The sequence below is a fragment of the Stegostoma tigrinum genome, chromosome 7, assembly GCF_030684315.1.
Source record: "Stegostoma tigrinum isolate sSteTig4 chromosome 7, sSteTig4.hap1, whole genome shotgun sequence".
In the NCBI taxonomy this organism is placed as follows: Eukaryota; Metazoa; Chordata; class Chondrichthyes; order Orectolobiformes; family Stegostomatidae; genus Stegostoma; species Stegostoma tigrinum.
The window spans coordinates 107,265,789-107,279,507 of NC_081360.1; the positions used below are offsets into that span (position 1 = coordinate 107,265,789).

General features: G+C 50.7%; 1 protein-coding gene across 1 annotated transcript in view; it reads right to left on the bottom strand.

Annotated features, from left to right (window-relative positions):
• Positions 1-13,719, bottom strand: part of LOC125454312 (unconventional myosin-X-like) — a 286,482-nt gene that overhangs the window by 127,772 nt on the left and 144,991 nt on the right. Inside the window, exon 23 of the mRNA XM_059647628.1 lies at positions 2,942-3,244. Coding sequence (XP_059503611.1) covers positions 2,942-3,244 — 303 coding nt within the window. The remainder of the gene's footprint in view (positions 1-2,941; positions 3,245-13,719) is intronic.

Sequence of the window (13,719 nt, forward strand, 5' to 3'; positions counted from 1 at the left end):
CACTCTTTGGGTGAAGAAAGGTCTCCTCATCTCCGTCCTAAATGGTCTACCCCGGATCCTCACACTGTGATCCCTGGTTCTGGACACACCCACCATCGGGAACACCCCCCCTGCATTTACCCTTTCCAAACCTGTTAGGATTTTGTAAGTCCTATGAGATCCCACCCCCTCATTCATCTGAACCCTAGCAAAAATAATCCCAATTGTGTCAATCTCTCCTCAAACGTCAGACCCACCATCCCCAGAATCAGCCTGGTAAATCTTCACTGCATTCCCTCAAGAGCAAGAGCATTCTTCCTCCGAAAAGGAGTCCAAAACTGAACACAATATTCCAGGTGTGGCCTCACCAAGGCCCTGTATAGTTGTACCAACACATCCCTGCTCCTGTACTCGAAACCTCTCACAATGAAGGCCAACATACCATTTGCCTTCTTTATCTCTGCACACACCCTGCTGCCAACTGACAGCCAATCAGGTAATAACAAGGTCCAGTCTGCCCCCTCCTCTTGTTGTACCATCAACATTTCAAGAAAACCTCTCGGATGCGCCGAACAAATTCTGCATTGTCTAAGCCTCTGAACATTGGGGAAGCTAAAGTCAGCCACTCTGTCAACTCTGTTGTTCCTGCATCTCTCCATAATCACCTGACATATCTGTTCCTAAATCTCTTGGTGGCTGTTGGGGGCCCTTTAGTCCATTCCTATCAGAATGACTGCACCTTCTTTATTTTGGAGCTCTACTCATATTGCCTCAATGGATGAACCCTCCAGTATGTCTATTCCAAGCTCAAATGTAACATTCTCCCTGATTAGTAATGCAACTCCTCCACCTCTTTCACCTTCCTCTCTAGCTCATCTAAAACAATGAAACTGTGGAACATTGAGCAGCCAGTCCTGTCCCACTCTCAACCACATCTCTGTCATGGCCACAACATCATTGTCCCATGTAGATCCAGGCTCTAAGCACATCTGCCTTTCCTTAACATTCCTTGTGTTGAAATAAACACAACTCAGCCCATTAGTACCATCATGTTCATTCACCTGTCTCTGCCTATCCTCTCTTTCTGATTTATTGGTCCTGACATCTATCTTCCTCTCAATCCCTCTACTTGCTGATCTGTTGCTTTGATTCCCAGCTTCCTGCCACTCTTAACCCTCCCGAGTAGCACTAGGGAACCTCCCCGTAAGGATAACACAGTGTGGGGCTGAAGGAACACAGCAGGCCAGGCAGCATCAGAGAAGCAGGAAGGCTGACGTTTCGTTCTAGACCCTTCTTCAGAAAATCGTTTTCTGAAGAAGGGTCTAGGCCCGAAACATCAGCCTTCCTGCTCCTCTGATGTTGCTTGGCCTACTGTGTTCATCCAGCTCTTGACCTTGTTATCTCAGATTCTCCAGCAGTCCCTACTACCTGTGAAACTCTCCCTGTAAGGATATTGGTTCTCCTCCAGTTTAGGTGTAACCCATCCCTCTTGTACAAGTCATCCCTGCCCCAGAAGAGGTCCCTCAAGTACTCATCATCAAAATCTCTACTGCCCTGGTCTTACTTTGTATCAACTCCTATTTCCCTGTCACCCATGAGCAACATTAATCCCGGGTCAAACAATGATTAGGCTTTGAAATTCTTAACCTCATTTTCAAATCCTTCAATGCTCTCACCCTTCCCTAACTCTGATTGCCTGTAACACAATCCTGCAAAATACATAATACAATCAAGCAGAGTCAACATGGCTTCATGAAGGGAAATTATGCCTGACAAATGTATTATAATTCTTTAAGGAGGTAACTAGGAAGATTGATAAAGGAGAAACAGTCAATGTACTTTCTTGCTGTTTTCAATAGGTGCTTGATAATTAATAACTGATAGTTTAGAGTTGATAGTAATTAGTTTAGTTGATAATTAAAATAATGTGTGATATCTTAAGATAAGAGCCCATGGTATTGGATGTTGTGCGTTAGCATGGACAGAGGATTGGTTAACTAATACAAGAATGAGTTGAAATAAGGGGGGCATTTTTAAGATGGCAACCTGTAAATAATGGAGGGCCAGGAGATTCATGGTTGGAGCCATGACTATTTATAATATGTTAACGACCTGGATGAGGAAAATGAATGCATCAGCCAAATTGACACAGAAATAGGTTGGAAGACAGTTGGTGAGGATGACACAAAGGCTCTACAAAAGGATACAGACAGGCTACACAAGTGGGCAATAACTTGACGGACTGACTCTAAGGTGGAGAAATGAAAGAATGCACATTGGCAGGAAGCATACAGGAGGTGAAAATTGCTTAAATGATGAAAGACTGCAGAAAGCTACAGTACTAAGTGATACTGATTCCTCGTGCATAAGTCAGAAAAAGCTAGCTGACAATCGTGGGTAATAGAGAAGGCAAATGGAATGCTGGCCTTTTATTTCAAAGGGAATTGAGCCTAAAAGCCGCACAGTTTTACTAAAACTATACAAGGCACTAGTCAGACCACAGCTGAAACACTGCAAATAGTTTTGGGCCTCTTATCTAAGGCAAGATGCACTGGCATTGACTGGCCGGCTTGATCAGCTGAATGCCCTCCTTCTGTTCCCATCGCTTATGGTCCTCTCTCTGCATTCCTCTAATTGCAGCATCTTCAACATTTCCTGATTCTTGCTGCTCCATCAGGTGGAGGCCATGCCTTCAGCTACCTGGGCCTTGAAACTCAGAAATTCCCTCCCTTAATCTCTCCACCTCTACCTCTCTTTTCCCCGTTAAAACACTTCCTATGACCAACTGCTGTGACAAAGTATTTAGTCTCCTTGTGTGTTCAGTGTTAAGTTTTGTTTACTATGTTCCTATGAAGCACCTTGAGATGCCTCAATCCACGAAAATGGTTCTAATGAAAATTATTCATCTTGTTATTGATTGGCTGTATGACACTGTGGTGTGTTTGAAAAGGAGACTCCATACCTCATTTCATCCTTTTGCTGCAGATTCACATCCTCACCCGGCAGCCCTTTGTTCACCTCTTGCCATTTCAGTCTGTCCTCCTCTTCTCTCCTTCTCTGTTCTTCCTCCTCTTGCCGTTGCTCCTCTAACATCTGCTTCTTTGCTTTCAGCTGCAGGAACAAACGGCGAGCAAGCTGCCCTCTGCGATGTTTCTGGAAAACAATTGCTGCTGAGCGCAAACGTAAAAAGACATTTCTCCAGAAGTGTGCTCGGTAATTCTTCTGAATGATCAGTAAGCTCGCCAGAACCTTCCGGTAGTGTCTCCTACAGCCCAAAGAGCAGAAAAACAAGAGACTGACAGCGGACAGTGCAGTGGGACACTCATTCTTTTGTTTACATCATTTTACGGCAGGTGGGGGAGATGACAATTAATTGTCATCCCTAAGTGCCGAGAGGGCAGTTTAGAGTCACACATATTGCTGTGAGTCTAGAGTCACATGCAGGCCAGACCAGGTAAGGATAGTGGTGAACCAGGCAAACTTTCAGAAGCCAGTGGAAGTTTTATGGTCACCATCAATGAGATGATTTTTGTAGGCACTTTCGAAAAACATCTTCACAGATACTATGACACACTTCTGCAGCAGGTGAAACTTGACCTTAGGACTCCTTGGCCAGAGAAGGGACAATACGCCTGCAGAAAAAGTGTGCTCTGTGATGACCATTTCCTTCTAAATTTACTAAGTGAAATAGATGATGCAATAACACTCGCTAAAAACAGAAGCCGTGCCCTCTGGATTACCAGTCCGTGATGATACTGGGAACACTACATCGAAAATGCCTATCCAAGCGAGTGTGAGTGTGCGCAGGCCCCGTACATAAGTGAGAGTCAGTGCGTGTGGGACTGTACCCGAGTGAGAGTCAGTGTGTGTGGCACCCCGTACACAAGTGAGAGTCAGTGTGTGTGGGACTGTACCCCAGTCAGAGTCGGTGTGTGTGGTGAGTGTGCCACAGTGAGAGTCAGAGCGTGTGGGAGTGTATCCCAGTGAGAGTCAGTGTGTGTGTGTGTGTGGGACTGTACTCCAATGAGAGTCAGTGTGTGTGGGAGTGTAGCCCAGTGAGAGTCAGTGGGTGTGTGAGGCTGTACCTGTGTGAGAGTCAGTGTGCGTGGGACTGTACCCGAGTGAGAGTCGGAGTGTGTGTGGGAGTGAACCTGAGTGAGAGTCAGTGTGTGTGGGACTCTACCCGAGTGAGTAGAGTCGGTGTGTGTGCGTGGGACTGTACACCAGCGAGAGTCAGTGTGTGTGGGAGTGTACCCCAGTGAGAGCCGGTGTGTGTGGGAGTGAACCCCAGTGAGAGTCAGTGTGTGTGTGTGGGACTGTACTCCAGTGAGAGTCAGTGTGTGTGGGACTGTACCCCAGTGAGTGTCAGTGTATGTGGGGCAGTACCCCAGTGAGAGTCAGTGTGTGGGGGACTATACCCCTGAGAGAGTCAGTGTGTGTGCAACACTGTACCCCAGAGAGAATCAGTGTGTGTAACTGATACGGCAGTGAGAGTCAGTGTATGTGGGACTATACCCCACTGAGAGTCAGTGTGTGTGGGACTGTACCCCAGAGAGAGTCAGTGTGGGTGGGACTGTACCGTAGCCAGTGTCAGTGTGTGTGGGACTGTACCCCCAGTGAGAGTCAGTGTGTGTGGGATTGTACCCCAGTGAGAGAGTCAGTGTGTGTGGTACTGTGCCCCAGTGAGAGTCAGTGTGTGTGGGACTGTACCCCAGTGAGAGAGTCAGTGTGTGTGGGACTGTACCCCAGTGAGAGTCGGTGTGTTTGTGGGACTATACCCCAGTGAGAGTCAATGTGTGCACGAGTGTATCCCACTGAGAGTCGGAGTGTGTGGGACTGTACCCCAGTGAGAGTCAGTGTGTGTGGGAGTGTTTCCCAGTGAGAGTCAGTGTGTGTGGGACTGTACCCCAGTGAGAGTCAGTGTGTGTGGGACTGTACCCCAGTGAGAGTCAGTGTGTGTGGGACTGAATCCCAGTGAGAGTCAGTGGGTGTGGGACTATACCCCAGTGAAAGTCAGTGTGTGCGGGAGTGTATCCCAGTGAGAGTCAGAGTGTGTGGGAGCGTAACCCAGTGAGAGTCAGGGTGTGTGGGTCTGTACCCCAGTGAGAGTCAGTGTGTGTGGGACTGCACCCCAACGAGAGTCAGTGTGTGTGGGACTGTACCCCAGTGAGAGTCAGTGTGTGTGGGACTGAATCCCAGTGAGAGTCAGTGTGTGTGGGACTATACCCCAGTGAAAGTCAGTGTGTGCGGGAGTGTATCCCAGTGAGAGTCAGAGTGTGTGGGAGCGTAACCCAGTGAGAGTCAGGGTGTGTGGGACTGTACCCCAGTGAGAGTCAGTGTGTGTGGGACTGTACCCCAGAGAGAGTCAGTGTGTGTGGGAGTGTACCCCAGTGAGAGTCAGTGTGGGTGGGACTGTACCGTACCCAGTGTCAGTGTGTGTGGGACTGTACCCCGTGAGAGTCAGTGTGTGTGGGACTGTAACCCAGTGAGAGAGTCAGTGTGTGTGGGAGCGTAACCCAGTGAGAGTCAGGGTGTGTGGGTCTGTACCCCAGTGAGAGTCAGTGTGTGTGGGACTGCACCCCAACGAGAGTCAGTGTGTGTGGGACTGTATCCCAGTGACAGTCGGTGTGTGTGGGATCCTGTACAGGAATGAGAGTCAGTGTGTGTGGGAGTGTACCCCGGTGAGAGTCAGTGTCTGTGGAACTGTACCCCAGTGAGAGTCAGTGTGGGTGGGACTGTACCCGAGTGAGAGTCAGTGTGTGCGTGGGACTATACTCCAGTGAGAGTCGGTGTGTGTGTGGGACTATACTCCAGTGAGAGTCGGTGTGTGTGTGGGACTATACCCCAGTGAGAGTCAGTGTGTGTGGGACCCCGTAACCCAGTGAGAGTCAGTGTGTGTGGGACTGTACCCGAGTGAGAGTCAGTGTGTGTGTGGAACTATATCCCAGTGAGAGTCGGTGTGTGCGTGGGACTATACTCCAGTGAGAGTCGGTGTGTGTGTGGGACTATACCCCAGTGAGAGTCAGTGTGTGCGGGAGTGTATCCCAGTGGGAGTCAGTGTGTGTGGGACCCCGTAACCCAGTGAGAGTCAGTGTGTGTGGGACTGTACCCGAGTGAGAGTCAGTGTGTGTGTGGAACTATATCCCAGTGAGAGTCGGTGTGTTTGTGGGACTATACCCCAGTGAGAGTCAATGTGTGCACGAGTGTACCCCACTGAGAGTCGGAGTGTGTGGGACCCCGTACACCAGTAAGAGTCGGTGTGTGTGGCAGCTGTACCCCAGTGAGAGTCAGTGTGTGTGCAACACTGTACCCCAGAGAGAAACAGTGTGTGTGCGGCTGATATGGCAGTGAGAGTCAGTGTATCTGGGACTGTCCCGGAGTGAGAGTCAGTGTGTGTGGGACTGTACTCCAGAGAGAGTCAGTGTGTGTGGAACTGTACCCCAATGACAGTCAGTGTTGGTGGGACTGTACTGTAGCCAGTGTCAGTGTGTGTGGGACTGCACCTGAGTGAGAGTCAGTGTGTGTGGGACTGTACCCCAGTGAGAGTCAGTGTGTGTGGGACTGCACCTGAGTGAGAGTCAGTGTGTGTGGGACCCCGTAACCCAGTGAGAGTCAGTGTGTGTGGGACTGTACTCCAGTGAGAGACGGTGTGTGCGTGGGACTATACCCCAGTGAGAGTCAGTGCGTGTGGGAATGAACCCCAGTGAGAGTCAGTGTCGGGGGGACTGTACCCGAGTGAGGGTCGGTGTGTGTGTGGGACTATACCCCAGTGAGAGTCGGTGTGTGTGTGGGACGATAACCCATTGAGAATCAGTGTGTGCGGGAGTGGAACCCAGTGAGAGTCGGAGTGTGTGGGAGTGTAACCCAGTGAGAGTCAGTGTGTGTGCGACTGTACTCCAGTCAGAATCAGAGTGTGTGGGACCCTGTACAAGAATGAGAGTCAGTGTGTGTGGGAGTGTATGCCAGTGCGAGTCAATGTGTGTGTAACTGTACCCCAGAGACAGTCAGTGTGTGTGGAACAGTACCCCAGTGAGAGTCAGTGTGGGTGGGACTGTGAGACAGGCAAGAAGGGGTAAGATAAAGGAACCTTGGATGATGAGAGCGGTGGAGCTTCTTGTGAAAAGGAAGAAGGTAGCTTACATAAGGTGGAGGAAGCTAGGGTCAAGCTCAGCTCTAGAGGAATACAGGCAGGTGAGGAAGGAGCTCAAAAATCATCTGAGGAGAGCCAGGAGGGGGCACGAGAAAGGCTTGGCAGAAGGGATCAGGGAAAACACAACGGCATTTTACACTTATGTGAGGAATAAGAGAATGGTCAAAGAAAGAGTAGGGCCGATCAGGGATAGCATAGGGAACTTGTGTGTGGAGTCTGAGGAGGTAGGGGAAGCCCGAAATGAGTTTTTTGCTTCTGTCTTTACGAAAGAAACGAACTTTGTAGTGAATGAAACCTTTGAAGAGCAGGGGTGCATGCTGGAATGGATAGAGATAGAGGAAGCTGATGTGCTGAAAATTTTGTCAAACATTAAGATTGACAAGTCGCCAGGCCCGGACCAGATTTGTCCTCGGCTGCTTTGGGAAGCGAGAAATGCAATTGCTTCGCCACTTGCGAAGATCTTTGCATCCTCGCTCTCCACTGGAGTCGTACCTGAGGACTAGAGAGAGGCAAATGTAACTCCTCTCTTCAAGAAAGGAAATAGGGAAATCCCCAGCAATTACAGACCAGTAAGTCTCATGTCTGTCGTCTGCAAGGTGTTAGAAAGGATTCTGAGGGATAGGATTTATGACCTTCTGGAAGAGCATGGCTTGATCAAATACAGTCAGCACGGCTTTGTGAGGGGTAGGTCATGCCTCACAAACCTTATCAAGTTTTTTTGAGGCTGTGACTAGAAAAGTTGATGAGGGTCGAGCTGTGGATGTGGTGTATATGGACTTCAGCAAGGCATTTGATAAGGTTCCCCATGGTAGGCTCATTCAGAAGGTCAGGAGGAATGGGATACAGGGGAACTTAGCTGTCTGGATACAGAATTGGCTGGGCAACAGAAGACAGCGAGTGGTAGGAGAAGGAAAATATTCTGCCTGGAAGTCAGTGGTGAGTGGGGTTCCACAGGGCTCTGTCCTTGGACCTCTACTGTTTGTAATTTTTATTAATGACTTGGATGAGGGGATTGAAGGATGGGTCAGCAAGTTTGCAGACGACACAAAGGTTGGAGGTGTCGTTGACAGTATAGAGGGCTGTTGTAGGCTGCAGCGGGACATTGACAGGATGCAGAGATGGGCTGAGAGGTTGCAGATGGAGTTCAACCTGGATAAATGCGAGGTGATGCATTTTGGAAGGTCGAATTTGAAAGCTGAGTACAGGATTAAGGATAGGATTCTTGGCAGTGTGGAGGAACAGAGGGATCTTGGTGTGCACATACATAGATCCCTTAAAATGGCCACCCAAGTGGACAGGGTGGTTAAGAAAACATATGGTGTTTTGGCTTTCATTAACAGGGGGATTGAGTTTAAGAGTCGTGACATCTTGTTGCAGCTCTATAAAACTGTGGTTAGACCGCACTTGGAATACTGCGTCCAGTTCTGGTCACCGTATTATAGGAAAGATGTGGATGCTTTGGAGAGGGTTCAGAAGAGGTTTACCAGGATGCTGCCTGGACTGGAGGGCTTATCTTATGAAGAGAGGTTGACTGAGCTCAGTCTCTTTTCATTGAAGAAAAAGAGGAGGAGAGGTATACACTTGAGGTATACAAGATAATGAGAGGCATAGATAGAGTTGATTGCCACAGACTATTTCCCAGGGCAGAAATGGCTAGCACGAGGGGTCAAAGTTTTAAGCTGGTTGAAGGAAAGTATAGAAGGGATGTCAGAGGCAGGTTCTTTACACAGAGAGTAGTGAGAGCATGGAATGCGTTGCCAGCAGTTGTGGAAGCAAGGTCATTGGAGTCATTTAAGAGACTGCTGGACATGCAAATGGTCACAGAAATTTGAGGGTGCATACATGAGGATCAATGGTCGGCACAACATTGTGGGCTGAAGGGACTGTTTTGTGCTGTACTGTTCTATGTTCTATGTAGCGAAAGTCGGTGTGTATGGGACCCCGTAACCCAGTGAGAGTCAGTGTGTGTGGGACTGTACCCCTGTGAGAGACAGTGTGTGTGTGTGGGACTGTACCCCAGTGAGAGACAGTGTGTGTGTGTGGGACTATACCCCAGTGAGAGTCAGTGCGTGTGGGAATGAACCCCAGTGAGAGTCAGTGTATGTGGAACTGTACCCCAGTGAGAGTGAGAGTGAGTGTGTGTGGGTCAGTGCCCCAGAGAGTACCAGTGTGTGAGGGACTGTACCCCAGAGAGAGTCAGTGTGGGTGGGACTGTACCGTAGCGAGTGTCAGTGTGTGTGGGGCTGTACTCAGTGAGGGTCAGTGCGTGTGGGACTGTACCCCTGTGAGAGTTAGTGTGTGTGGGACTGTACCCCAGTGAGAGAGTCAGTGTGTGTGGGACTGTACCCCAGTGAGAGTCGGTGTGTGTGTGGGACTATACCCCAGTGAGAGTCAGTGTGTGCGGGAGTGTATCCCAGTGAGAGTCGGAGTGTGTGGGACTCTACACCAGCGAGAGTCAGTGTATGTGAGACTATACCTCAGTGAGAGTCAGTGTGTGTGGGACTGTACCGTAGCAAGTGTCAGTGTGTGGGGGACTGTATCACAGTGAGTGACAGTGTGTGTGGGACTGTACCCCAGAGAGAGTCAGTGTATGTGGGACTGTACACCAGAAAGAGTCAGTGTGGGTGGGACTGGACCGTAGCGAGTGTCAGTGTGTGTGGAACTGTACCCCACTGAGAGTCAGTCCGTGTGGGACTGTACCATTGTGCGAGTCAGTGTGTCTGGGACTGTAAGCCAGTGAAAGTCGGTGTGTGTGGGACTCTACCCCAGCGAGAGTCAGTGTATGTGGGACTGTACCTCAGTGAGATTCAGTGCGTGTGGGACTATACCCAAGTGAGAGTCAGAGCGTGCGGGAGTGTATCCCAGTGAGAGTCGGAGTGTGTGGGACTCTACCCCAGCGAGAGTCAGTGTATGTGGGACTGTACCTCAGTGACAGTCAGTGTGTGTGGGACTGTACCCCAGTGAGAGTCAGTGTGTGTGGGACTGTACCCCAGTGAGAGTCAGTGTGAGTGTCTGACTGTACCCCAGAGAGAGTCAGTGTGTGTGCAAGACTGTACCCCAGTGAGAGTCAGTGTGTGTGCGACTGTACTCCAGAGAGAGTCAGTGTGGGTGGGACTGGACCGTAGCGAGTGTCAGAGTGTGTGGGACTGTACCATAGCGAGTGTCAGTGTGTGTGGGACTGTACCCCACTGAGAGTCAGAGCGTGTGGGACTGTACCATTGTGCGAGTCAGTGTGTCTGGGACTGTACGCCAGTGAAAGTCGGTGTGTGTGGGACTCTACCCCAGCGAGAGTCAGTGTATGTGGGACTGTACCTCAGTGAGAGTCAGTGCGTGTGGGACTGTACCCCAGTGAGAGTCAGTGTGTGTGGGACTGTACCCCAGTGAGAGTCAGTGTGTGTGTCGGACTGTACCCCAGAGAGAGTCAGTGTGTGTGCAAGACTGTACCCCAATGAGAGTCAGTGTGTGTGCGACTGTACTCCAGAGAAGGGTCAGTGTGTGTGGGACTGTACCGTAGTGAATGTCAGTGTTTGTGGGACTGTACCCCACTGAGAGTCAGTGCGTGTGGGATTGTACCCCTGTGAGAGTCAGTGTGTGTGGGACTGTACCCCAGTGAAATTCGGTGTGTGTGTGGTACTATGCCCCAGTGAGAGTCAGTGTGTGCGGGAGTGTATCCCAGTGAGAGTCAGTGTGCGCGGGACTGTATACCAGAGAGAGTCAGTGTGTGTGGGACTGTACCCCAGTGAGAGTCAGTGTGTGTATCAGACTGGACTCCAGAGAGAGTCAGTGCGTGTGCAAGACTGGATCCCAGAAAGGCTCAGTGTGTGTACGACTGTACTAGAGTGAAAGTCAGTGTGTGTGGGACCCTGTAAAAGAATGAGAGTCAGTGTGTTTGGGCGTGTACCCCAGTGAGAGTCAGTGTGGATGGGACTGTATCCCAGTGAGAGTCAGTGTGTGTGTGTGGGACTGTACTCCAGTGAGAGTCAGTGGGTGTGGGAGTGTAACCCAGTGAGAGTCAGTGTGTGTGGGACCCTGTACTAGAATGAGAGTCAGTGTCTGTGGGACCGTACCCCAGTGACAGACAGTGTGGGTGGGACTGTACCTCAATGAGAGTCAGTGTGTGTGGGATCCTGTACAAGAATGAGAGTCAGTGTGTGTGGGACTGTACCCCAGTGAGAGTCAGTGTGTGTGTGTGTGTGTGTGTGTGTGTGGGACTGTAATCCAGTGAGAGACATTGTGTGTGGGTGTGTATCCCAGTGAGAGTCAGTGTGTCTGTGTGGGACTGTACCCCAGTGAGAGTCAGTGCGTTTGGGAGTGTACCCCAGTGAGAGTCAGTGTGTGTGGGACTGTACCCCAGTGACAGTCAGTGTGTGTGGGACTGTACTCCAGTGAGAGTCAGTGGGTGTGGGAGTGTATCCCAGTGAGAGTCAGTGTGTGTGGGACTGTACCCCAGCGAGAGTCAGTGTGTGTGTGTGTGTGTGTGTGTGTGGGACTGTACTCCAGTGAGAGACAGTGTGTGGGGGAGCGTATCCCAGTGAGTCAGTGTGTGTGTGTGGGACTGTACCCCAGTGAGAGTCGGTGTGTGTGGGATTGTAACCCAGTGAGAGTCAGTGATTGTGGGACTGTACTCGAGTGAGAGGCAGTGTGTGTGGGATTGTACCCCAGTGAGAGTCAGTGTGTGTGTCGGACTGGACCCCAGAGAGAGTCAGTGTGTGTGCGACTGTACTTCAGTGACAGTCAGTGTGTGTGGGACCCTGTACAAGAATGAGAGTCAGTGTGTTTGGGCGTGTACCCCAGTGAGAGTCAGTGTGGATGGGACTGTACCGTAGCGAGTGTCAGTGTGTGGGGGACTGTACCCCAGTGAGAGACAGTGTGTGTGGGACTATACCCCAGTGAGAGTCAGTGTGGGTGGAACTGTACCGTAGCGAGTGTCAGTGTGTGTTGGATTGTACCCCAGTGAGAGTCAGTGTGTGTGCGACTGTACCCCAGTGAGAGTCAGTGTTTGTGGGACCCTGTACAAGAATGAGAGTCAGTGTGTGTGGGTGTGTACCCCAGTGAGAGACAGTGTGTGTGGGACTGTACCCCAGTGAGAGTCACTGTGTGTGGGACTGTACCCCAGTGAGAGTCAGTGTGGGTGGGACTGTATCGTAGCGAGTGTCAGTGTGTGTTGGATTGTACCCCAGTGAGAGTCAGTGTGTGTGGGACTGTACCCCAGTGAGAATCAGTGTGTGTGTGACTGTAATTCAGTCAGACTCAGTGTGTGTGGGACCCTGTACAAGAATGAGAGTCAGTGTCTGTGGGACCGTACCCCAGTGAGAGACACTGTGTCTGGGACTGTACCCCAGTGAGAGTCACTGTGTGTGGGACTGTACCGTAGCGAGTGTGAGTGTGTGTGGGACTGTACCTCAGTGAGACTCAGTGTGTGTGTGACTGTACCCCAGTCAGAGTCAGTGAGTGTGGCGGACTGTACCCCAGGGAGAGTCAGTGTGTGTCCAAGACTGTACCCGAGAGAGAGTCAGTGTGTGTGCGACTGCACTCCACTGAGAGTCAGTGTGTGTGGGACCCTGTACAAGAATTAGAGTCAGTGCGTGTGGGAATGTACCGCAGAGAGAGTCAGTGTGCGTGGAACTGTACCCCAGTGAGAGTCAGTGTGGGTGGGTCTGTACCATAGCGAGTGTCAGTGTGTGAGGCACTGTATCACAGTGAGAGACACTATGTGTGGGACTGTACCCCAGAGGGAGTCAGTGTATGTGGGACTGTACCCCAGTGACAGACAGTGTGTGTTGGACTGTACCCCAGAGAGAGTCAGTGTGGCTGGAACTGTACCGTAGCGAGTGTCAGTGTGTGTGGGATTGTACCCTATGAGAGTCAGTGCGTGTGGGACTGTACCCCTGTGGTAGTCAGTATGTGTGGGACTGTACTCAGTCAGAGAGTCAGTGTGTGTGGGACGGTACCCCAGTAAGAGAGTCAGTGTGTGTGGGACTGTACCCCAGTGAGATTCGATGTGTGTCTGGGACTATACCCCAGTCACAGTCAGTGTGTGCGAGAGTGTATCCCAGTGAGAGTCGGAGTGTGTGGGACTCTACCCTCGCGAGAGTCAGTGTGTATGGGAGTGTACCCCAGTGAGAGTCAGTGTGTGTGGGACTGTGCCCAGTGAGAGTCAGTGTGTGTGTGTGTGTGTGTGTGTGTGTGTGTGTGTGGGACTGTACTCCAGTGAGAGACAGTGTGTGTGGGAGTGTACCCCAGTGAGAGTCGGAGTGTGTGGGAGTGTAACCCAGTGAGAGTCAGTGTTTGTGGGACTGTACTCCAGTGAGAGTCAGTGTGTGTGGGACTGTACCCCAGTGAGAGTCAGTGTGTGTGTCGGACTGGACCCCAGAGAGAGTCAGTGTGTGTGCGACTGTAATTCAGTGAGAGTCAGTGTGTGTGTGTGGGACTGTACTCCGGTGAGAGTCAGTGGGTGTGGGAGTGTAACCCAGTGAGAGTCAGTGTGTGTGGGACCGTGTACAAGAATGAGAGTCAGTGTCTGTGGGACCGTACCCCAGTGAGAGACAGTGTGTGTGAGACTGTACCCTACTGAGAGTCAGTGCGTGTGG